General features: G+C 44.8%; 1 protein-coding gene across 1 annotated transcript; it reads left to right on the top strand.

Annotated features, from left to right (window-relative positions):
* Positions 1–3730: 3730 nt before the first annotated feature.
* LOC115106630 (synaptic vesicle membrane protein VAT-1 homolog) lies at positions 3731–23140 on the top strand. Its single transcript, XM_029629546.2, has 6 exons — positions 3731–4408; positions 6955–7162; positions 9815–9985; positions 11281–11370; positions 11787–12025; positions 20176–23140. The coding sequence occupies exons 1-6, from the start codon at positions 3980–3982 to the stop codon at positions 20368–20370; spliced, it is 1332 nt and encodes a 443-aa protein (XP_029485406.1). The 5' UTR covers positions 3731–3979; the 3' UTR covers positions 20371–23140.
* The last annotated feature ends 39 nt before the right edge of the window (positions 23141–23179 follow it).

The raw sequence follows: 23179 nt of genomic DNA, 5'->3' as shown, positions 1-23179 counted from the left end.
CGTATACTGTAATCTCCTGGTATTTTCCCTTTTTAAGAGTTGACTGAACCTTACCATGCTTGGCAGTAGTTTTGGTGCTAGCTGGTTAACGCAAATGCCATGCCGTGAAAAATGAGTGGCATACTGAATCCAGTAGAGGTTGTGTATTCTGTGATTCTAAAATGAATATCAACACAATTATCTTCATCAGTGCTCCCTTCGTGACACCTCTGGTCTACAGGGCAATCTCTCCAAACACCTGCAGAGATTTAGTCCTGTGGTTCCCGAGATCATGGTCAGAAGCAACACGTCTGCACTGGTCTTGCATTGACACAATGACCAGGTTTCTATCGCCATCTTCTGGTGAGAAAGGGCACACAAGAATATTGAGCGTCCAACTCCAAATCCCACGTTGTATTATATTACATATGCCATTTTAGCAGACGGTTACATCCGAAGCCATTTACAGTAGTGCGTGCATACATTTTCACAATGCAGTGTTGTGTTGTATTACAGAACGGGACTGTCAGATGTGGGTCCCCACATTGTAGCTAGGGCTTACACCATGGAAGCCAGGACACACACGAGTTAAATGTGTTTTGAGAAAAGGGATAAAGAATACTTTCCATCTCGTGTTGACAGACATTGTAATATCACACTCGAGGAGAGGCCATAGGCTGCATGGAGCTATTTTCTTCCAATGGCCATTCTTTCCCATTGACTTGTTGGTGCGCATCCTTGCACAAAGAGGATGCCATTGCCATCCATTCAGCTGCAGGTGGCAGCACAAGACAATGCACAAAGCGATGGACACAACAACTAGCGACATGTATTCATCACTCTAGAGAACTCTTTCCACTGCTCCAGAGTCCAACGGCGGCGAGCTTTACGTCACTCCATCCGACGCTTAGCATTGCGTGTGGTGATGTTAGCCTTGTGCGCGGCCGCTCGGCCATGGAAACCCATTCCACGAAGCTCCAGAGGAACAGTTCTTGTGCTGATGTTGGAACTCAGTAGTGAGTGTTGCAACGGAGGACAGACAATTTTTAAGTGCTATGCCCTCCACCACTCAGCGGTCGCGTTCTGTGAGCTCGTGTGACCTGCCACTTCACGACTGAGCCTTTGTCGCTCTTAGACATTTCCACTTCACAGTAACAGCATTACAGTTGGCCGGGGCAGTTCTAAATAGGGCAGAAATGTGCCGTACTGACTTGTTAGTAAGGTGGCATCCTATGACAGTGCCACGTTGAAAGTCACTGAGCTCTTCAGTAAGGCCATTCTACTGCCAATGTTTGTCTCTGGAGATTGCATGCCTGTGTGCCTGATTTTATACACCGGTCAGTAACGGGTGTGGCTGAGAAGCCACGAGTTTGAAGGGTTGTTCATATATGGTGTATGTCATCGTTCTCCCCCCACACACCTGTAAAAACAAAGGTATTATGGACACATAATAGTACACATACCATGGTCACCTATGGGAGGGTCTAATTTCATAAGTAGCCTACATTAGTGTTGTATAGTTTTTATAGCTTAAGAAATTGGACTCTTCTATGAAGTTGTTGGTGTGTGCATGTGCCGAAAGCTCACTCAACAGCTAGCTTGACATGTCGCTGGTGGAGGTACCAAATTTGAGACTTTTCGATGGCTCAAACGGTTTGAAGGCGTGGGGTCAAGTGTGTTTGCGGGCAGAGGATTACTGGTTCGAGCCCCCATGGGGACATGGGCAGTGGAGGAGCTATACTATTAACAGCACACTGACGTCAGTTTCGCGTGCTTGTGTGTGTTGCGCCTTGCCCACTCTTTCTGACCTATAGCAACTGGGTCGTTCCACGAGCACATTGTGCGTCTGTTTGACATTTTAAGTAGAAATGGTGCACATATAATGACATTTAAATTGCTGTTATATTAAATGAAGTGCCCTTCCATAGAAATTCTAAAAAATCTTTTTTTTTGCTCAAGTGCCAAAAATCTGAATTTTGACATGTCTCGTCATGTTTTTTCCGATTTCTAAGAAGATTTTTAACCACAGGCCGTGGACACCGAGCTACAGCAGCACGCGGTAGTTAACCTCTCCAAAAAAGAGCTCACTGAAGCACAAGTCTCAGTCTTGTCTAAGGGCCTCTCTTTTCTACCTACATGTACAGACAAACCCTTTGATAGGAAAGTAGATCTGTTGAAATTCTTTCCCAAAATTAAACTTAAACATGTGTTTTCCCAAAATACTGTTTCTGGCCTAGAAACCCAACAATGAACTGTTACTCATTTTAAGCCCAAAAGTCAGCTTAATAAAGATAAAGCATTTCGCTACACTCGCATTAACATCTGCTAACTGTGTGTATGTGACCAATAACATTTGATTTGATTTGATACCCGCAAGAGCAGTGTCTGTGGGTTTCTTATTTTTTTCTCTCATGTTATTCAATTGTTACTATGCACCTGCCACAAAGACAGCTCAAATGTGCAAGTGCCTTTTGAATTTTGACCCACTTAATCCAAAAATGTCTCCAAATTGTCACCATCATTGCAAACCCCCTAGTTATGTTCTTGCTTTGACAGAGTAATTTCTGAAGGTAGTTTATTTTGTGTGATTAATGATTAATTTATGTCTGTCCGTTATGTGAACTGAACATTAGTTTTAATATGGTGAAAATATTCCTTTAAAAAAAATAATCGATAGAAACATTGAACATTATAATAGTCATACCATAATGTAAAAGCAAGTGAGCTGGTTCAACTTTTTTGGGGCAATTTATTTTCTTTTTTTTTTAAGGTGGCTTGTTTGCCCCTCAATCAGACCCTACAAACAAGAGGAGTAGGAAGTGAAAAATGTCAGCCCTGTCCTCCAAGTGCCAGGCTCTCTATTAACTCAGGCATTTCCTGCCATGCCCCTTGGCCACATCTTTATCACCTAGTGACTTCCTGTTTCACAGACTGGGACAACACAAAAACTTTCATGACTGCCTTTTGCAGTTTTAGGACCCCTCAACTACAGATTCCATTATGTCAATGGTTCCACACTGGGTCTAATTGTAAGGAACCTCGTCCTCCTCTTCTGAGTAGGAGAAGCGAGAAGGATCGGAGGACATAAACTGAACACTACGAAATACAAAACAATAAACGTGAAATGAACGAAACAGTCCCGTGTGGCGACACACACTGACACGGAAGACAAACACCCACAACCCAAAACTGAAACCCAGGCTACCTAAGTATGATTCTCAATCTGGGACAACAATTGACAGCTGCCTCTGATTGAGAACCATACTAGGCCAGACTCAAAAACCAACATAGAAAAACAAACATAGACTGCCCACCCAACTCACGCCCCTGACCATACTAAAACAAAGATAAAATAACAGAACTATGGTCAGAACGTGACACTAATAGGCTTTTTACACAATGTAATTTAAAACGTGCCCCTGTTGCTGCAGTAGGCCTATTGTTGTTGCCAGAGAATGTCTTGAGATCAATAATAGATTGCAAAATTGGACCAAAATGTTTAAGCTTCTTGAAAATTTGTCTTCTTGTTCTCCAGTGCATACCTATCTCTAGGCTATATTTTGGTCATCATCCTTTCTATTTCCCTGTTGACATAGGCCTGTAAGCCCCATGCACCTTGATGGCAACGCCACCTGTTGCTAAGCGAGCTCCGCCGACCTCTTGCTTTAGCTCCCCTCCTCTGACTAAAAATCCACTTTCCGCCCTTTAACCGTGGCCACATCCCGTCTGACTGCGCACTGCTCTCCATTGCCAAGTAGAATATCTGCCACTTTCCTGGCTAGGGTGCACGCACTCAAATCACCTCCTGGTATTACTTGTTGTAATCTATATTTTTTACAGTGGAATTGTGCACCGCAATAGGCTAGTTTACGAAAAAAATACAATTTTACTGCAACTTCTGTCAGGTGTTTTTTTAGACTATCGGGGAAACCTGAGAAACAGAACTACCAAAGAAAGAAAAGCGCATTGGAAAAAATAGGCTATTTTTGTGATTCCGATCATGTCTGGCGAAGAGGCACCGGCACGACAGCAGCAAGAATCCGCAGAAGAGAAGACAGAGAACCCACCTACTGAGGAACCTCCATCGGAGGCAGCCCAAGAGGGTGAGCCATCCCCCGCGGAAGAGCCAGCAGACGAGCCTGCGGCGGCGACCCCAGACAGAGCGCCCGATGAGGAAGTTTTCAGCTACCGTGCTTTGTTCCTAACGGGCTATGGAGGCTATGACAAAGTGAAGCTCCAGGTGAAAAAGGGAAAGCCGAGCCTGAAAAACGCAGAGGTGCTGGTGCGGGTCAAGGCGTGTGGTCTGAACTTCGCCGAGTTGTTGGGGAGACAGGGGATGTATGAGCTGCTGCCGTCGCCGCCCGTCACGCCCGGGATGGAATGCTCGGGCGTGATTGAAGCCTTAGGGGAAGAGGTGACGGATAGAAAAGTGAGTCTAAAAACATAGCATCATGTTTCTTTCAAGCCCTTTCTTTCTTTATGGTAGCATATTGCTCATCATTTCTATTCAAATCAAATTCATTGGGCGAGGCCCGCCCAATCAATACATCAAACGTTGCCCTTTTTGTCCAGGCACAGAACCGTTATATAGGCTATAATATTTTATTGAGGAGGCGTGCACAAAATCCTGGTTAACAGTGCAGTATGACAGCACTATTTTGGGCGCTCCTTTGACGTGATTTATCTCTTTAATATCTTCATTTCTGCCTTCATATCATTGTGTTAGTTATTCATGCAGTCACAAGGTTGAAACAACTGTCTCTGTATGACAGCGTTATTACAAGATAATAAACATTTTTAGTTGTTTTCATCCTTGGCTGCATTATTGTCTTGATTTTAGTATCAAATATTGGGCTACTATAATAGCAGTGAGCATATTCTGTCTTCCCAATGAAAGTCACATATCCTGTGGTCAGTTGGTGTGTCTTCCTACTCCCTATCTCGATTTGTTATAACACCTCCAAGAACCTGTTGAGAAGTGATAATCAGAGGTTGGGGTTAACAGGTTCTCCCCTGTCTCCATTTGTTCCCTCTCTGATACTTCCAGACTGTGAATATCCGAAGTGGGATGGAGATGTGAAATGAGTGATGACACTGACACTGCCATGCTGTGATAAGAGAATTCCCCCAAGGGCTGTCAACTCGTGTGTGCGTAACACTGCAATGACATGACCCAATCTATTTGATGAAGGGCTCTGATATAATATTTTGATATCAGCAATATTTCCTTTGGCGTGTGCGTGTGTTTTGGCCCTGTGTTTGTGTGCAATTGTTTGCCGATATGTAAGGTGAGCATATGTGTGAGTCTGTCTGTCTGTCAGACCCATATAGTCAGTACTGTTTGTACAGTACATCATAACCCTTCACTGTTCCACAAACATGGTCAGTTACATTTGATATTTCCTTCTCCTCCCCCTTCATTTTCTTCTCCTCCCCTTGCCACACCCCTTTCCACCCTCCCTTCCCCCAAACAGATGGCTAGAAGAATCCTATAGAAGGACAGCACATTCTTTTTGCACAATTGGTCACAAATCAAATCAAATTGTATTGGTCACAAACACATGGTTAGCAGATGTTAATGCGAGTGTAGCGAAATTCTTGTGCTTCTAGTTCCAAGACACCTAACCACCAACAACAACAGCCTAGAGTCAGAGTGCTACCCGATCTATGGACAATAAAAAGGCAGAACCCAGCTGCTGCCTTTTAGAGTCTGTTTTGGGAGTAGCCTAGGCTTGGACCTGTTCCTGTTTCTGTTTATGCTGAGCTCAGTTTTTGTCATTTGGCCAACATGGTCTCAACAACTCACTGTTTTATCGACGTTTGTCCAAATGGCCGCTTTGGCCCAATCAGTGAAGCTATCCAGAGGTGGACTGAGGGCGTGGGGCTGTTTCGGGTGAGGTCACATGGGATATTTCCCAGGCTGAAACAGACACCAGATTTGGGTCGTATTCATCAGGGCAAGCATTGCAATGTTTTAAAATGTCTTGCAATGAAAAAACAGAAATCAGCGTTTTTTACTGGACAAATCCAATTAGTCCCCCTCTGTTTCAGTCCGTTTTCATCCGTTTGGTACAAATTAATACAACCCTGTTTTAAAATCTTCAGCCTTGTTGAATCCTCTTCGCCCATCCTAAAAAGACCAGATAGATGTGATCAGTAATGGTGTGATCAGATTGGTCAGTGATCAAATGATGTCAACCGTTGACATATTCACTTTTCGAGCATAAAGCCCCACCCACATTTTAACCTTTTCCTCAGTGACGTTTGTTTTTTCCGTGTTCTCTTGTTTTTCTTTTTTATTCATTCTTTCCTGGTATGTGTTATTGACTGGTTCTGTGAAATACTCAACCAACACTTCCACAGAATATTCCTGAACAATGGTATATTTTCAAATAGAAGTTTCATGCAGGTTCTGATAGGTCTCAATTCGTCATGCACCCTTTGTGCAGACCTTGAGGTCAGTGACCGCATAAAATGCAATGTGACAATGTGATCTGTGAGTCATGAGTACTTTATTGTCATGTGTTTGTGAGCAGCAGGAAGAGAAGCAACCCGTACATCTCGAGGAATCACATACAGGAAATGTTATAATATTCAGAGACCGATTGGATGACATTCCTGCGTCTTCCGCCTCTTGACCTCTTTCGAAACACAAATAAAAAGTCTACGGCTTGCCTGGTCCCAGATCTGTTAGACAATGACCATAGGAGTTGGGCAAGACCGCAACAATTGATCTGGCCCCAGGAAAGTAAGTCAGCAGTGCTCTTCTGACATGGGAGATTCAGCTATTGCAGGAGTGCATCTCAATAAAGACATCTTCTCCTCTCGTTCATAATATTCACATGGACCGTAAGAAAGCAACTTCCTGTTGGCAACCACCACAATATTATTTTAGTCAGAAAACTTTGCCACTCAACAAATAGTTGTTAGGATTTTGTTGTGACTTGTGACCCATGTGAAATGTCCCTCTCTCAGGTGGGTGACCGTGTGTTGGTGTTGAGTCGTCACGGTCTGTGGCAGGAGGTGGTGGTTGTGCCTGCTAGCCAAACATTCATCATGCCTGAGTCAATGAGCTTCGAGGAAGCGGCGGCCCTCCCCATCAACTACCTGACGGCCTACATGATGCTTTTTGAGATGGCCAACGTCAGGGCCGGACAGAGCATCCTCATCCACATGGCAGCAGGTACAGTAGTGGTGGACACACACACACATCCACAAGGGCACAAACGCATACACACTCACACAAGTACACATACACACACATTCTTACGAACATACACACACGCTCATGTTTACTTATTGGAATGTGACTGATTATACATCGAGTGGCACTCGTAGGTCACATACACATACTATAAAAATGTACCCCTTTCCCCACCACAAACACACTCCACAGCCCCAGAATGTGCCCTCACAACCACAGTAGTACTATATAACATAGCCATTCATCTGCACCACTGACTAGGCTTAAGTCACGGCTTTGACATACTTTCCTTGACCTTAGAATGGGAGTCTGCACAGTATATAGCGTAGGTGGACATACAAGTCTGTAGTGACTCCCCTGTCCTTTTACCCTGGAACAATAGGCCTCCATTTCCATGGCAACGCCACCTCTTACCTCTGAGGATAACACTGTACGACATGCAGCACCTTAGCCAACTGACAATATAGATCGTTATCATCCTGTTGCTTTGGTAACACTCAACGTTTCACGTGGTTTTTTAGCTTCATGGCCTTGAAAAAACAAAACAAAGATGGATAAGATAAGTAGGGTTTGGTTTATACTGTACTGCAGTGCTTCCTAAACTAGTGGTCACGGGCCCCATGTGGGGTCACCTGATTTGGAAATGAGGATGCGAGAGAAACCCCCCCCCAAAAATACAAATGCTTGGTTCATAGAACCGCGGTTATGTGAGTAACCTTTGAGCTCCGCTCTTAGATGTTGGAACAAACAGAACGGTTTCTGTTTTCTTCCTACAAATTGTGCTCTTATCTTTTTTGAACACACACAGACACAAAGTAGGGGCTCTATTTTACCAAACTTAGCGCAATGGTAAATCTTAGTGCTGGCGGTAACGCTGTAGGTCCGGGGGTGTGTCAGAAATATTTTTATGAGCACAGTAGCTGGCGGTGGTGATGCGAAAGGGCACGCATCAACCAACGTGGAATATATATTGAATTGCTGTCTGTGCCCAGTGGGTTGTGTTTTGAGTATTCACTATCAAATAAAATACAATTATATTTGTCACATGCGCCATGTAGACCTTACTGTAAAATGCTAACTTACAAGCCCTTAAATGTAATGTAATACAATAAAATAACAATAACGAGGCGATTATACAGGGGGTACCGGTACCGAGTCAATGTGCGGGGTACAGGTTAGTTGAGATAATTGAAGTAATATGTACATGTACTGTAGGTAGGGGTAAAGCTACTATGCGTAGATAATAAACAGCGAGTAGCAGCAGCATAAAAAAGGGGGGGTCAATGCAAATAGTCTGGGTGGCTTGGGGGTAGAAGCTGTTAAGGAGCCTTTTGGACCTAGAGTTGGTGCTCCGGTACCGTTTGCAGTGCGGTAGCAGAGAGATGAGTCTATGACTAGGGTGGCTGGAGTCTTTGACAATTTTTAGGACCTTCCTGGTATAGAGGTCCTGGGTGGCAGGAAGCTTGGCCCCAGTGATGTATTGGGCAGTACGCACTACCCTCTGTAGCACCTTGCGGTCGGATGCCGAGCAGTTGCCATACCAGGCGGTGAAGCAACCGGTCAGGATGCTCTCGATGGTGCAGCTGTAGAACTTTTTGAGGATCTGAGGACCCATGCCAAATCTTTTCAGTCTTCTGAGGGGGAATAGGCATTGTCGTTCCCCTTTTCACGACTGTCTTGGTGTATTTGGACCATGATAGTTTGTTGGTGATGTGGACACCAAGTCATTTGAAGCTCTTGACCTGCTCCACTACAGCCCCTTCAGTGTGAATGGGTGCGGGCTCGGCCCTCCTTTTCCTGTAGTCCACTATCATCTCCTTTGTCTTGGTCACTTTGAGGGAGAGGTTATTGTCCTGGCACCACACTGCCAGGTCTCTGACCTCCTCCCCATAGGCTGTCTCATCGTTGTCGGTGATCAGGCCTAACACCGTTGTGTCGTCGGCAAACTTAAGGATGGTGCTGGAGTCGTGCTTGGCCATGCAGTTGTGGGTGAACAGGGAGTACAGGAGGGGACTAAGCACACACCCCTGAGGGGCCCCTGTGTTGAGAATCAGCGTGGCAGATGTGTCGTTGCCTCACCTTACCACTATGAAGGGGAGAGTGTGTCAGATAAACAGAATTTAAAGGTTTGCTAAAAGCTTTTAGAGTTTACATCCTGCCTGTGACAGAACAGTATGTCTAGAATACTGCAAGTGAGGCTTTTTTTGTACGTGGCACAAATCACCACACCTGGGTTCAAATAGTATTTGAAGTCTTTCTACTGTATTTGAGCATGATTCAGCTTGCCTAGCAAAATGGAACCAATGAAAAGCTAAATATGTGTATGCGACCAATAAAATTTGATTTTGATTTGAAGTCCCAAAAGTGCCAAACCTGCTGGCTCAATCAAACTCTCAAAGTGTCCATCACATCTCTCGTCCATTAGATTTCACTTCTATCATATTCCCATCCCGTCTCTTTTCCGTTATCCCGTCTCCACTCTATTAAATTTCTCCTCCATCACAAATCACCTTCATCAGGAATCACCTCTGTCACAATTCTCCTGCATCTATGTTACCTACAGTATCTCTCATGCTATGCGTCCCTCGTGCCTCTCTCTGTGTCTTGTCCCCTTATGTCCCTCTACTGTAGGTGGTGTGGGCATCGCTGCCACCCAGCTCTGTCAGTTGCTGGAGGACGTGACCGTGTTTGGAACTGCGTCGGCCAGCAAGCACGAGACCATCGGCCAGGGGGGCGTCACCCACCCCATCGACTACCGTACACGAGATTATGCTGAGGAGATCCGTAAAATCAGCCCCAAGGGTAAGGATGGATTGGACATGCAACCTGGTCCACGATCTGTTTGACTGTCTTGCCAACTCCTATGGTTATTGGTGTGACAATCACCATATGAGTTGGCAAGACAACGCAAATAGATCTGGGACCAGGCTAAAGGGCGGTATCATCAGCATCACTGATAGGTGCCTTTGTCATCTCCTTTTTGAAGTATACGGCTCAGCCATGAAGTGGCAGACCACACAAGTTCACAGAATGGGACTGCAGAGTGCTGAAGTGCATAGTGCGCAAAAATAGTCTGTCCTTGGTTGCGACACTCACTACTGAGTTCCAAACTACCTCTGGAAGCAACTTCAGCACAAGAACTGTTTCGTCGGGAGCTTCATGAAATGGGTTTCCATGGCGGAGCAGCCTAAAATCACCGTGCGCAATTGCATGAGTTATGTTACGGGTCTCATTACCATCCCCCCTAGACTGTCGGGCCAAAAGGGATTCGTAACAGCAATGCCAAACGTCGGCTGGAGTGGTGTAAAGCTCGCTGCCATTGGACTCTGGCGCAATGGAAACGCGTTCTCTGGAGTGATGAATCATGCTTCACCATCTGGCAGTCCGACGGATAAATCTGGGTTTGGCCGATGCGAGGAGAAGGTTACCTGCCTGAATGCATTGTGCCAACTATAAAGTTTGGTGGAGGAGGAATAATGTTCTGGGGCTGTTTTTCATTGTTCAGGCTAGGCCCCTTAGTTCTAGTGAAGGGAAATCATAACTCTACAGCATACAATGACATTCCAGGCGATTCTGTGCTTCCAACTTTGTGGCAAAAGTTTGTGGAAGGCCCTTTCCTCTTTCAGCATGACATTGCCCCCATGCAACTAGCGAGGTCCATACAGAAATGGTTTGTCAAGATCGATGTGGAAGAACTTGACTGGCCTGCACAGATCCCTGACCTCAACCCCATCAAACAACTTTGGATTGAATTGGAACGCCGACTGCGAGCCAGGCCTAATTGCCCAACATCAGTGGCCAACCTCACTAATGCTCTTGTGGCTGAATGGAAGCAAGTCCCCGCAGCAATGTTCCAACATCTAATGGAAGGCCTTCCCAGAAGAGTGGAGGCTGTTATAGCAGCAAAGATGGGACCAACTCCATTTCAATGCCCGTGATTTTGGAATGAGATGTTCGACGAGTAGGTGTCCACATACTTTTGATTATGTAGTGTATCATTGCATACGATGTAAACTGTATGTCAAGCCTCTCGATCAGTACTAGTGATCCACTCGAGCAAATCAGTTTCCAATGGCATTTCTGTCTCTTTCCCTCAGGATTGGACATTGTCCTGGACCCTCTGGGAGGCTCAGACACCCAAAAGGCCTTTAGTTTGCTGAAGCCCATGGGCACCCTCATAGTGTTTGGTAAGAGACTAAATTACCGTTGTTTGTATTAGCGTTTAACATTACTCGCCTCCTGTCATCTCAACCGGCGCTCAGTGTTTACCCACCTTTTTCTGTACCACTACATCCCTTCCCTACTGGACATTTTATAGAAGATTTAACACATTCCATTTGCATTTCTAGCATGTTCCATGGTATGTGAAATGACTTGATAACCTGTTTCCAATACATTTAAAATTTATTGAGGGGAAAATATGCATTCCAAGCTAGCTTTTCAAGTGTTTGCATTTTTTAAGTGTTACAATTCAATTTGTAAAATGTGTCAAATGTGTGGTTGTGTAATTATTATATTTACAACACTTTTTTAACATGCACATTTCTGGTAGGGTGGTAATGTCCTCTCCATGTGTCCCTGACTTCATGACTCCATTTTCCAGGTGCAGCCAACTGTGTGACGGGTCAGAAGAAGAACCTATTGGCGGTAGCCAAGACCTGGTACAACCAATTCACCATCAACACCCTGAGGCTGATGCATGCCAACAAGGCTGTGTGTGGCTTCCATCTGGGCTACCTGAGTGACGAGGAGCTCATCACCCAGACCATGACCCGCCTACTGGAACTCTATACCCAGGGCAAGATCAAGCCCCGCATTGACTCCACCTACCACTTTGAACAGGTGGGTGGGTGGGTGGGTGGGTGTGTGTGTGTGTGTGTGTGTGTGTGTGTGTGTGTGTGTGTACACAGGTGCATTGAATATATATGAGTAGCTCAGTGGCTATGCATTATATACAGTATACAGTACCAGGTAAAATTTTGGACACACCTACTCATTCAAGTTTACCTCATGAAGCTGGTTGAGAGAATGTCAATACTATTTTCTAATAGTAGAATAATAATAATAACTATGAAATAACACAAATGGAATCATGTAGTAACCAAAAAAGTGTTAAACAAATCAAAATATATTTTAGATTCTTCAAAGTAGCCACCCTTTGCATTGATGACAGCTTTGCACACTCTTGTCATTCTCTCAACCAGCTTAATGAGAAATACTTTTCCAACAGTCTTGAAGAAGTTCCCACATATGCTGAGCACTTGTTGGCTGCTTTTCCTTCACTCTGTGTTCCAACACATCCCAAACCATTTCAATTGGTTGTGGAGGCCAGGTCATCTGATCACTCTCCTTGGTCAAATAGCCCTTACACAGCCTAGAGGTGTGTTGGGTCATTGTCCTGTTGAAAAACAAATGATAGTCCCACTAAGCGCAAACCAGATGGGATGACGTATCGCTGCAGAATGCTGTGGTAGCCATGCTGGTTAAGTGTGCCTTGAATTCTAAATAAATCACAGACAGTGTCACCAGCAAAGCACCATCACACCTCCTCCTCAATGCTTCACGGTGGGAAACACACATACAGAGATCATCCGTTCACCTACTCCGCGTCTCACAAAGACACGGCGGTTGGAACCAAAAATCTCAAATTTGGACTCACCAGATAAAAGGATAGATTTCCACCGGTCTAATGTCCATTGCTCATGTTTCTTGGCCCAAGCAAGTGTCTTCTTCTTTTGGTGTTCTTTAGTAGTGGTTTCTTTGCAGCAATTCGACCATGAAGGCCTGATTCGCGCAGTTTCCTCCGAACAGTTGATGTTGAGATGTGTCTGTTACTTGAACTATGTGAAGCATTTATTTGGGCTGCAATTTCTGAGGCTGGTAACTGTAATGAACTTATCCTGTGCAGCAGAGGTAACTCTTGAGTCTTCCTTACCTGTGGCGGTCCTCATTAGTGCCAGTTTCATCATCGCGCTTTACGGTTTTGTGACTGCACTTGAAGAAATTTTCCAGATTGACTCACCTTCATGTCTTAAGGTAATGGTGGACTGTTGTTTCTCTTTGCTTATTCGTGCTGTTCTTGCCATAATATGGACTTGGTCTTTTACCAAATAGGGCTATCTTCTGTATACCATCCCTAGCTTGTCACAACAGAAATTCCACAAATTAAAGAACACCGGTTAATTGAAATGCATTCCAGGTGACTACCTCATGAAGCTGGTTGAGAGAATGCCTATACCATTTTCTCCATTGTAGAATAATAGTGAAGACATTAAAACTATGAAATAGCACATGTGGAATCATGTCGTAATCAAAAAAAGTGTTAAACAAATCAAAATATATTTAAGATTTTAGATTCTTCAAAGTAGCCACCCTTTGCCTTGATGACAGCTTTGCACACTCTTGGCATTCTCTCAACCAGCTTCTCGAGGAATGCTTTTCCAACAGTCTTGAAGGAGTTCCCACATATGCTGACCACTTGTTGGCTGCTTTTCCTTCACTCTGCGGTCCAACTCATCCCAAACCATCTCAGTATCCCAAACTAAAGCTCAGCATTCAACACCATAGTACCCTCCAAGCTTATCATTAAGCTCGAGGCCCTCGGTCTGAACCCCGCCCTGTGCAACTGGGTCCTGGACTTCCTGACGGGCCAACCCCCGGGTGGTGTTGGTAGGAAACACCTCCACTTTTCTGATCCTCAACACTGGGGCCCCACAAGGATGCGTGCTCAGCCTCCTCCTGTGTTCCCTGTTCAAACATGACTGCCTAGCCACGCATGCCTCCAACTCAATCATCAAGTTTGCAAACGACACAACAGTAGTGGGCCTAATTACCAACATTGACGAGACAGCCTACAGGGAGGAGGTGAGGGCCCTGGGAGTGTGGTGCCAGAAAAATAACCTCTCACCCAACATCAACAAAACAAAAGAGCTGATCGTGGACTTCAAGAAACAGCAGAGGGAGCACCCCCCTATCCACATCGACAGGACCACGGTGGAGAAGGTGTAAAGCTTCAAGTTCCTCGGTGTATACATCACTGACAAATTGAAATGGTACACCCACACAGACAGTGTGGTGAAGGCGGCACAACAGTGCCTCTTCAACCTCAGGAGGATAAAGAAATTTGGCTTGGCACCTAAAACCCTCACCAACTTTTACAGATGCACAATTTAGAGCATCCTGTTGGGCTGTATCACCGCCCGTAACCGCAGGGCTCTCCAGAGAGTAGCGCAGTCTGCCCATTGCATCACCGGGGGCAAACTACCTGCCCTCCAGGACACCTACAGCACCCGATGTCACAGGAAGGCCAAAAAAATCATCAAGGACAACAACCACCCGAACGACTGCCTGATCGCCCTGCTATCATCCAGAAAGCGATGAGAAAGCGAGGTGCATCAAAGCTGTGACCGAGAGACTGAAAAATAGCTACTATCTCAAGGCTATCAGACTGTTAAATAGCCATCACTAGCACATTAGAGGCTGCTGCCCTATATAGACTTGAAATCATCACTGGCCACTTTAATAATGGAACATGACATTACTCATCTCATATGTACATACTGTATTCTATCCTTTTCTACTGTATCTTAGTCTATGCCGCTCTGACGTTGTTCGCCGAAATATTTATATATTATTAATTCCATTCCTTTACTTTAGATTTGTGTGTATTGTTGTGAAATTGTTAGATATTACTGCACTGTTGGAGCTAGAAACACAATAATTTCGCAAACACCCGCAAAAACATAGACAAAAAAAACAAACATTGATTTGATTTGAAGAGTGTTCGAAGCTGTCATTAAGGCAAAGGGTGGCTACTTTGAAGAATCTCAAATATAAAATATATTTTGATTTGCGTAACACTTTTTTCGTTACTACATGATTCCATGTCTTCACTGTTATTCTATAATGTAGAAAAAAAAGTTAAAAAAGGCCTGTTGTAAGGCAGGTCCTCACCAGACATCACCGGTGTGCCTATGGGCACAAACCCACCGTCGCTGGACCAGACAGGACTGGCAAAAAGTACTCTTCACTGACAAGTCGCTGTTTTGTCTCACCAGGGGTGATGCTCGGAATCGCGTTATCGTTGAAGGAATGAGCGTTACACCGAGGCCTGTACTCTGGAGCGGGATCGATTTGGAGGTGGAGGGTCCGTCATGATCTGGGGCCGTGTGTCACAGCATCATCGGACTGAGATTGTTGTCATTGCAGGCAATCTCAATGCTGTGCGTTACAGGGAACACATCCTCCTCCCTGATGTGGTACCCTTCCTGCAGGCTCATCCTGACATGACCCTCCAGGAATGACAATGCCACCAGCCATACTGCTCGTTCTGTGCGTGATTTCCTGCAAGACAGAAATGTCAGTGTTCTGCCATGGCCAGCGAAGAACCCGGATCTGAATCCCATTGAGCACGTCTGGGACCTGTTGGATCGGAGGGTGAGAGCTAGGGGAGGGGAGGCATGCAAGCCGAAGAACACCATCCCAACCGTGAAGCACGGGGTTGGCAGCATCATGTTGTGTGGGTGCTTTGCTGCAGGAGGGACTGATGCACTTCACAAAATAGATGGTATCATGAGGCAGGAAAATTATGTGGGCATTTTGAAGCAACATCTCAAGACATCAGTCAGGAAGTTAAAGCTTGGTCGCAAATGGGTCTTCCAAATGGATAATGACCCCAAGCATACTTCCAGAGTTGTGGCAAAATGGCTTAAGGACAACAAAGTCAAGGTATTGGAGTGGCCATCACAAAGCCCTGACCTCAATCCTATAGAAAATTTGTGGGTAGAACTGAAAAAGCGTGTGCGAGCAAGGAGGCCTACAAACCTGACTCAGTTACACCAGTTCTATCAGGAGGAATGGGCCAAAATCCACCCAACTTATTGTGGGAAGCTTGTGGAAGGCTACCAGAAAAGTTTGACCCAAGTTAAACTATTTAAAGCCAATACTACCAAATACTAATTGAGTGTATGTAAACTTCTGACCCACTGGGAATGTGATGAAAGAAATAAAAGCTGAAATAAATCATTCTCTATACTATTATTATTTCACATACTTAAAGTAAAGTGGTGATCCTAACTGACCTAAAACAGGGAATTTTTACTCAGATTAAATGCCAGGAATTGAAGAACTGATTTTAAATGTATTTGGCTAAACTGTATGTAAACTTCCGACTTCAAATTCATTCTTTAACCTGTCTCCTGCCCTTCACCTACACTGATAGAAGTTGATTTAACAAGTGACATCAATAACGGATATAGTATATATTTGTGGCTCGGGGGCTCCTCCGTAGCAGACGCAGAGAACGTAGTATTTCATGGATTCCTGTAGTCTCACAGAGTTGACATACAGATTTCGGATCTTAATTGTATCACTTTTGTCGTGGTACATTTTCCAGCGCATCCGGAAATTCAATGAACCTCGTGATTTAGATACATTCACTGGAAATCCGCATTTCTCTTTCTCTCCATGCGGGGGAAATCGAGTCATTCGGGCCAGTGCCAGCTATCAAAATCATCCTCCCTCGCTCGCTCAAATGCTAAACGCACCAGAATGAATATGAATAAATGTCCTACTGCTGCTGTAAGCCTATATATCATATTACTGCAATATTCAGGTGTACAAAAAATGTATCTGAAATGCAGCCATACACATCAACAACCGTCGGCGTATATAGTTTAGTAACTAACACAAGATATATATCGATCACCACTACGACATACACCCCACTACGACAAGTGTGAAATGCATATATAAATGCATTTCGGATATATATTATCGAAAAAGAGGACATCTTAAGGTTTCTGGCGAACCTAAGGTTACGAATGAACTGTCAAAATGTATTTCAATCGTGGCCTGGGGTGTTGTAGGGATTAGGGCCGCTGTCAGTATGTGTTCGATTCCGGTCCACACCCTTCTGGGTAACTAAATCTTGGTTTAGTTACACATTTGAAGTAATTATAGAAAGTCCAAGGATATTTTACCCCCGACCTTGAAAAGAAATGACCATACCAAATCATTTTATTTTAAAGACAGTTATATTTCATGGATAACATAAATTGGAACAAATTAAATACTAACACTAGGTTACACCGACATTAGTTTCCATTCATACAAAGTGTTGGATATTTTCCACAGTAGATTTGCCTTCGTAAACAAGTAAATAGTTTATTTCTACAATACGTAATGCTTGCAAATCAATGAATCAAGTTGTTTCGGGTGATAATATCAACCAGAGGGCGAACATATCTTGAGACTTTGGTTGCAAGCAGGACTAAGGTAACAAGGACATAATGAGGTGGCCAATAATGGTTACAATTGAAGATCAGATGTGTTTATGAATTTAGCGGGTATTGATGGTTTAACGAGGCATCAGCTGGCGATAATCTAGTGCCATTGATGGTTGCAATAAGCCCCTTGTTATTTGATTATATTCCAATACATTCTGTAGGCTACACGTTAGCCTATCCATTGTCACATGATGAATGGTGTGAAAACCGACAATAGGCTCCTGTTTGTGTTTCTCTGGCTGAGTTGATAGCCGATTTGGCCATCAGTTGATTGACAGATGTAGGCCTACTGTAAAACCATCAACTTTCCTCCAGTGGGGATGCTCGCCCACGTTTTATAGTTATGGTCTTTGGTGTGGATGGCCCTTAAAGTAGGGGAGATTTCCATTGCTAAACTGTTGTGGCTGTAACCGCTGGACCAGACAGGCACTGAGCCACCAATCATTTATTCTGCCTATTGCTTGCCTTGAACATATATTAAAACCATTTATTTTCCCTAACGAAAAATACATCTTAGACCCTACAAATATGTCAATTTATTATAATCCAAATACGAATTCTGCTGTAGCCTGCATGTAGTCTACATAATCTACCTGAACTGGCGCCCAGTGGACCTGCAGTCTAAGGTACAATGTTGGTAAGGTACTGCATTGTATACAAACACTGCTTCCGGCTGCCCCCTGGTGGCGATTTTAAATATTTCTGTGTTGCTTTCATATAATCCCTCCAGAGGCTTGCACTCCTCCTTCCACTGCCTTGAAAGGCTATGTTTACACCTAGCTCTCCTGCTTCTTTAGTAATGTCTGATATGTCTGCTCAACAGGGTTGGTCATTGACAGACTGTGTGGGAGGCAGAGAGGGTATGCGAGAGGGGGGCGGGAGGAAGAGGTGGGGGTATTTTCAAATCCCAATTCTGTTTACAACAATTTCATTATAGACCAACTGATTTGTTTACTTAGTATTCGCCACCCCTGTGGTTTCCATTGCGACGGTTGAAAGCCTTTCCAGAGAGGATGGGAAACGTCTCTTCCCCCCGCTCCTATCCACTTGACCCCCTTCTGATTGGTCAGAAGGCTTGGCGTCAAAGGTTAGATTGTTTAGAGGGTGCCTCTGTGTGACAGGAAATATGACTGGTGTATAGCTAGACCTCTTGTTGCTATGCGACTGCCTGGAAGCCGGTATGGTATCCGACTCCTTTTGAAAGGAGTGAATGAATGGAATAGTCATAGGATTGGTCAAATGAATTTAATATTTAATCTAACCTTCCTATGAAACTTTGTGTCTATTGCAACTGCCATGTAGCCTATTTACGCCAGACTAACAGACTCGCTATTTGTAGTACGTGTGATGTTACATACTGTTGTTACAACTAATCCAGTAGAGGCTAGGCTCATTTTCTGTGTGACATTTTCATGACATTTCCAATAGTTCCTTGCATATTAATAATAATAATTAAATCAATGTTTGACATTCATTGAAACTGTTTTGACAGCAGTCTCCCCACAGATATTAGCTCTTTGCTATCCACCCTAGCCTTCCTCCCTCCCCTTCCTCCCTCCCTCCCCTTCCTGTTTACACTGTCTGACGTGTCAGACTCACTGCAATTCTCAGCCCCCCCTCGGCTGATATGGGTCTGATGCCGGCAGTTGCTAGGTGACCGGCCGTGGTTGCCGTGGCGTCGGTTGTTAGGGGAAGCTTTGTTTGAGTTGCCGTGGGGTGGGTGGTGAGCGGAGAGAGCAGGGGCAGTGGAGTCAGAGAGGCACTTGTGTGTGTGTGCAGTCCCAATTAAATAGGGACAAACCCTTTCAGTATTCATATGACGGACAGAGAAGATGTCATTATCTGAGCTTGGTAAAAGGAGAGGGTTTGATGCAGATTTCCAATGTGTTATTACAAATGGGAAATAAACTGGATCCTGAACATCCAACTTTTGCACACAAAAAAAGAAGAGCATCTCTCCCCCTCTCTCTCCCTCTCCCCCTCTCTCTCCCTCTCCCCTCTCTATCCCTCTCCCCCTCTCTATCCCTCTCTCCCCTCTCTCTCCCTCTCCCCTCTCTCTCCCTCTCTCTCCCTCTCCCCTCTCTCTCCCTCTCTATCCCTCTCTCCCCTCTCTATCCCTCTCCCCATCTCTATCCCTCTCTCCCTCTCCCCCTCTCTCCCTCTCCCCTCTCTATCCCTCTCTCCCTCTCTCTCCCTCTCCCCTCTCTCTCCCTCTCTATCCTCTCTATCCCTCTCCCCCCTCTCTCCCTCTCTCTCCCTCTCCCCCTCTCTCTCCCCTCTATCCCTCTCTCCCTCTCTATCCCTCTCCCCATCTCTATCCCTCTCTCCCTCTCCCCCTCTCTCCCTCTCCCCTCTCTATCCCTCTCTCCCTCTCTCTCCCTCTCCCCCTCTCTCTCCCTCTCTATCCCTCTCCCCCTCTCCCCCTATCCCTCTCCCCCCTCTCTCCCCCTCTCTATCCCCTCCCCCTCTCTATCCCTCTCCCCCTCTCTATCCCTCTCCCCCTCTCTATCTCTCTCCCCCTCTCTATCCCTCTCTATCCCTCTCCCCCTCTCTATCCCTCTCTATCTCTCTCCCCCTCTCTATCCCTCTCCCCCTCTCTATCCCTCTCCCCCTCTCTCTCTCTCTCTTTCAGTTGGTTGGTTTGTCGATCTGTATTTCAACCTTTCTGTCTGCCTGCCATCTCTCTTTTCTCTGTCCCTCCATCAGGTGGGTGACGCGATGAGGCGTATGCACGAGCGCAACAACATCGGCAAGGTGATTCTGCTCCCAGAGCCAAAGAAAGAGGAGGAAAAGCCAGAGTCCAACCCTGAGCCAGCAGAGACAGAGGACAAGAAAGAGGAGGAAAAGGATGAGAATAAGATGGAGACCGGCACAGAAGAGGTCAAGAGAGAGGAGAATTGAGAAAGGGAGAGTATGTGTGTGAGCAGTAGACTTGAGCACTTCATCATTGGCCTTCTCTACTCCTCAGTCCATGTCTCAGAAATCGACCATTGCCTCAGTGTTTCTATCTGTTTATACGTGTGAGGTGAAGTTGCCCCTAAGTGCTGATCTAAGATCTTCTTCTTTTTTTTGAACCCACTTTCGGTTCAAATGTAGATTCTGCGAAACACAAAGTAAACAGCCGTATCAGGCCGACTTCAGCAACAACAACGAGCGCAAGGCGAGGCTGATTTCTACGCAGTTGTTGTCAAACAGCTATACTAACGTCGGAGACTGAAGCGTAAGCCGTGCACGTGCACAGATGCTCTGTGTGAGTGCGTCGTCTCGCAGCGTGCTCATCTGCGACATCGCTGGCTTTCCCTTGCTTACTCGTGCCAACAGAGTCTCCGTTTGACAAGGCTAGGATAAGCTGCACTTAGAACTGCGCTTAGGGGCAAATGTGTATGGTGGTCTTGTCCTACTGACACTAGTGACTGAGTCGTGTTGCTTGTAAAATAGCTTCTCAGACACGTTGCTATGTTTCCAGTATGTTCCAAGGCCTTATGTTTCAAAGGAAAAAGTGCCCCATTAGCAACACTTCATGAGTCACCAATGTCGAACCCTTTACTGTGCTGTGTCTCCCTACAAGTTGAATTGCATGCTCTTCTTGATTCAGCAGGCAGACACCGTATTGTTATATGAATTGGAGGTCAAGCTTTTAAACGAAAATGTGTCAGTATTTTGCATTAGTGAATTATGGAAAGTGTGTGTGTGTGTGTGTGTGTGTGTGCGTGCTTGCGTGTGTGTGTGTGCATGTGAGCGTTTCTGAGTGATATATAGGTTTGATGTTGTTTGAATTGTGCTTTGCCAAAATTCTCTTTCGATGTCTTCATGTCATATTTCAATATGTAAATTGTCGCTGACTTCGTGGCCACTGAGAGAGTACTACGAGACCCGTGTTTGAGTGTAGTTTGTTAGATGTATTGTCGCTTTTTTTCCTGACCTAGTGTGCCAAATTAAACACCAACTTTCCCCTTTGCCCATGTATCACAGAAAAAGAATGAAGAACAGGGCCTTCCTTCACCTTGTCAAACTGTTTGAATTGGTCTTGATTAAACAATGTCCCGGTGACCTTGTGGTAAAACAAACCAAAAAATGTTTGGCACAAGCTTTTCTTGTCAACACTGCTTTCGTTTTGTGATTATCGTCGCACGGCTCTCAATGTTGAACAGTGCCTCTTCAGTATAAAAAGTAGAATAGGAATATACTTATTATATACTTAATATACTTTTTATATTAAGTATATAAACAATCCCAGTTTGTAACTGTGTATTCTCAAGGATTGTTCCCAGCCTTCCTCCAGACCAGTCAAGTTGATCTGACTTAAGAAACAGGAGAACATGGGAACACACTTGACTTTTGCATCAACTATATAGTGCTTGCTCTCTGGACACTTCCTCGTTTGTGCCATGATGTTGTATTCTACGATGATCTGCAGCGAATAGGCCGATATCATTCGCTATTATCTATGGCCAAAATATCATATGACACATTCGCAAATAGAACACTTGATCGATTGGTAGAATTTGTAAAAGGGAATTCCCCCCCCCCCCTGTGTTTTCATGGTGAATTCTCACTGTGTTCCATTTCATAACATTGGATCCGTATCTTATGGCTTTCATGAATGACTCCAAATGGTCTTGCCGAGCTCACGGTCTAGTGTTGACACACCCAGCTGCTTGCAGATGTATACCAAACCTGGAGACTGGGGTTCGATTCCCATGACCATTCTTTCTACTGTATCTCCCCCTTCAAATTCTGTTCGGACTAAATCAAGTTTGCAAATACAAAACGGGGCTCTAATTCCACTCTGCTTTCAAAACTCCAAATGGTTAATATAAGAGGAAGCAGATGTTTTTTCCAGCTGTGGCGGTAAACCGACGCAGCAGAGAAAGGAAGCTCCTCTTCTCCCCGTCCCAAAACCACGCCACCACACATTCCACTCCTACTCTCCACTCCTACTCTCCACTAATATTCTCTCTCTCTCTCTCTCTCTCTCTCTCTCTCTCTCCGGAGAGCATTCCCATCTCTTTATTTTCACGTTAAACAAGTCAAATGAATATGTCACTTTTGTTTAGGAATGTGTCTATGATTAGAGTTTTGTTTTTTCCATTTGCAATTTTTCCCCTCTGTCAGAAGTGAAAATGGAAAGGTTGGGTTTGTGTAGTTTTCCTTCTTTCCTGGCATTAGAATGAATGAGGTATGAGCTAAGACATGGCTGGGATTTTCTGGAAGGAATTGGGACTGGGAATCTGAGTATCTGATTCCCTTTCCCCCCAGGAGTCCTTATGACCCTGCAGGTGTTTCCACCCATTCTGAAACCTGAATCATACTGAACGCTGATTTGCATTGTTCAGAGCCAGCGGTTTGTTGTTGTAACACTTTTGTTGCTCAAATCCCCATATTTGTTTGCCTATTTTTGCTTCATCCAAAAGCACCGACGGACGTACCCAAGCACTTAATATGACACGGCTAACTTTACAAGTGGTTTGTTTTATGTTATCATACACTTCCTGGATGTATTTGAAGTCTTTGATTGAAACCCTCTGCCGTGCTTGAACCTGTGTTTTCACCACTTTCACCAGTCCACATGAACTGGTGACGCTTTCCTGACGTTTTGCCCTGTGCTTTACCTGTGTTGTACTGTACATGTTTTCTGAAATGAATAAATTGCATTCCAAAAAATGACAAACGGGCTTATCTAGGCTATGCCGATTTTCTTTGTGCTTTC

This window comes from Oncorhynchus nerka, linkage group LG23 (genome assembly GCF_034236695.1).
Source record: "Oncorhynchus nerka isolate Pitt River linkage group LG23, Oner_Uvic_2.0, whole genome shotgun sequence".
Classification (NCBI taxonomy): domain Eukaryota; kingdom Metazoa; phylum Chordata; class Actinopteri; order Salmoniformes; family Salmonidae; genus Oncorhynchus; species Oncorhynchus nerka.
This window is presented reverse-complemented; position numbering and strand designations above follow the sequence as displayed.

Coding starts and splice junctions, on each gene's coding strand:
- LOC115106630 (XM_029629546.2), top strand. CDS start 3,980: ATGTCTGGCGAAGAGGCACCGGCACGACAGCAGCAAGAATCCGCAGAA. Junction 4,409..6,954: donor AAGAGGTGACGGATAGAAAA/GTGAGTCTAAAA, acceptor TCCCTCTCTCAG/GTGGGTGACCGTGTGTTGGT. Junction 12,026..20,175: donor CCACCTACCACTTTGAACAG/GTGGGTGGGTGG, acceptor TCCCTCCATCAG/GTGGGTGACGCGATGAGGCG.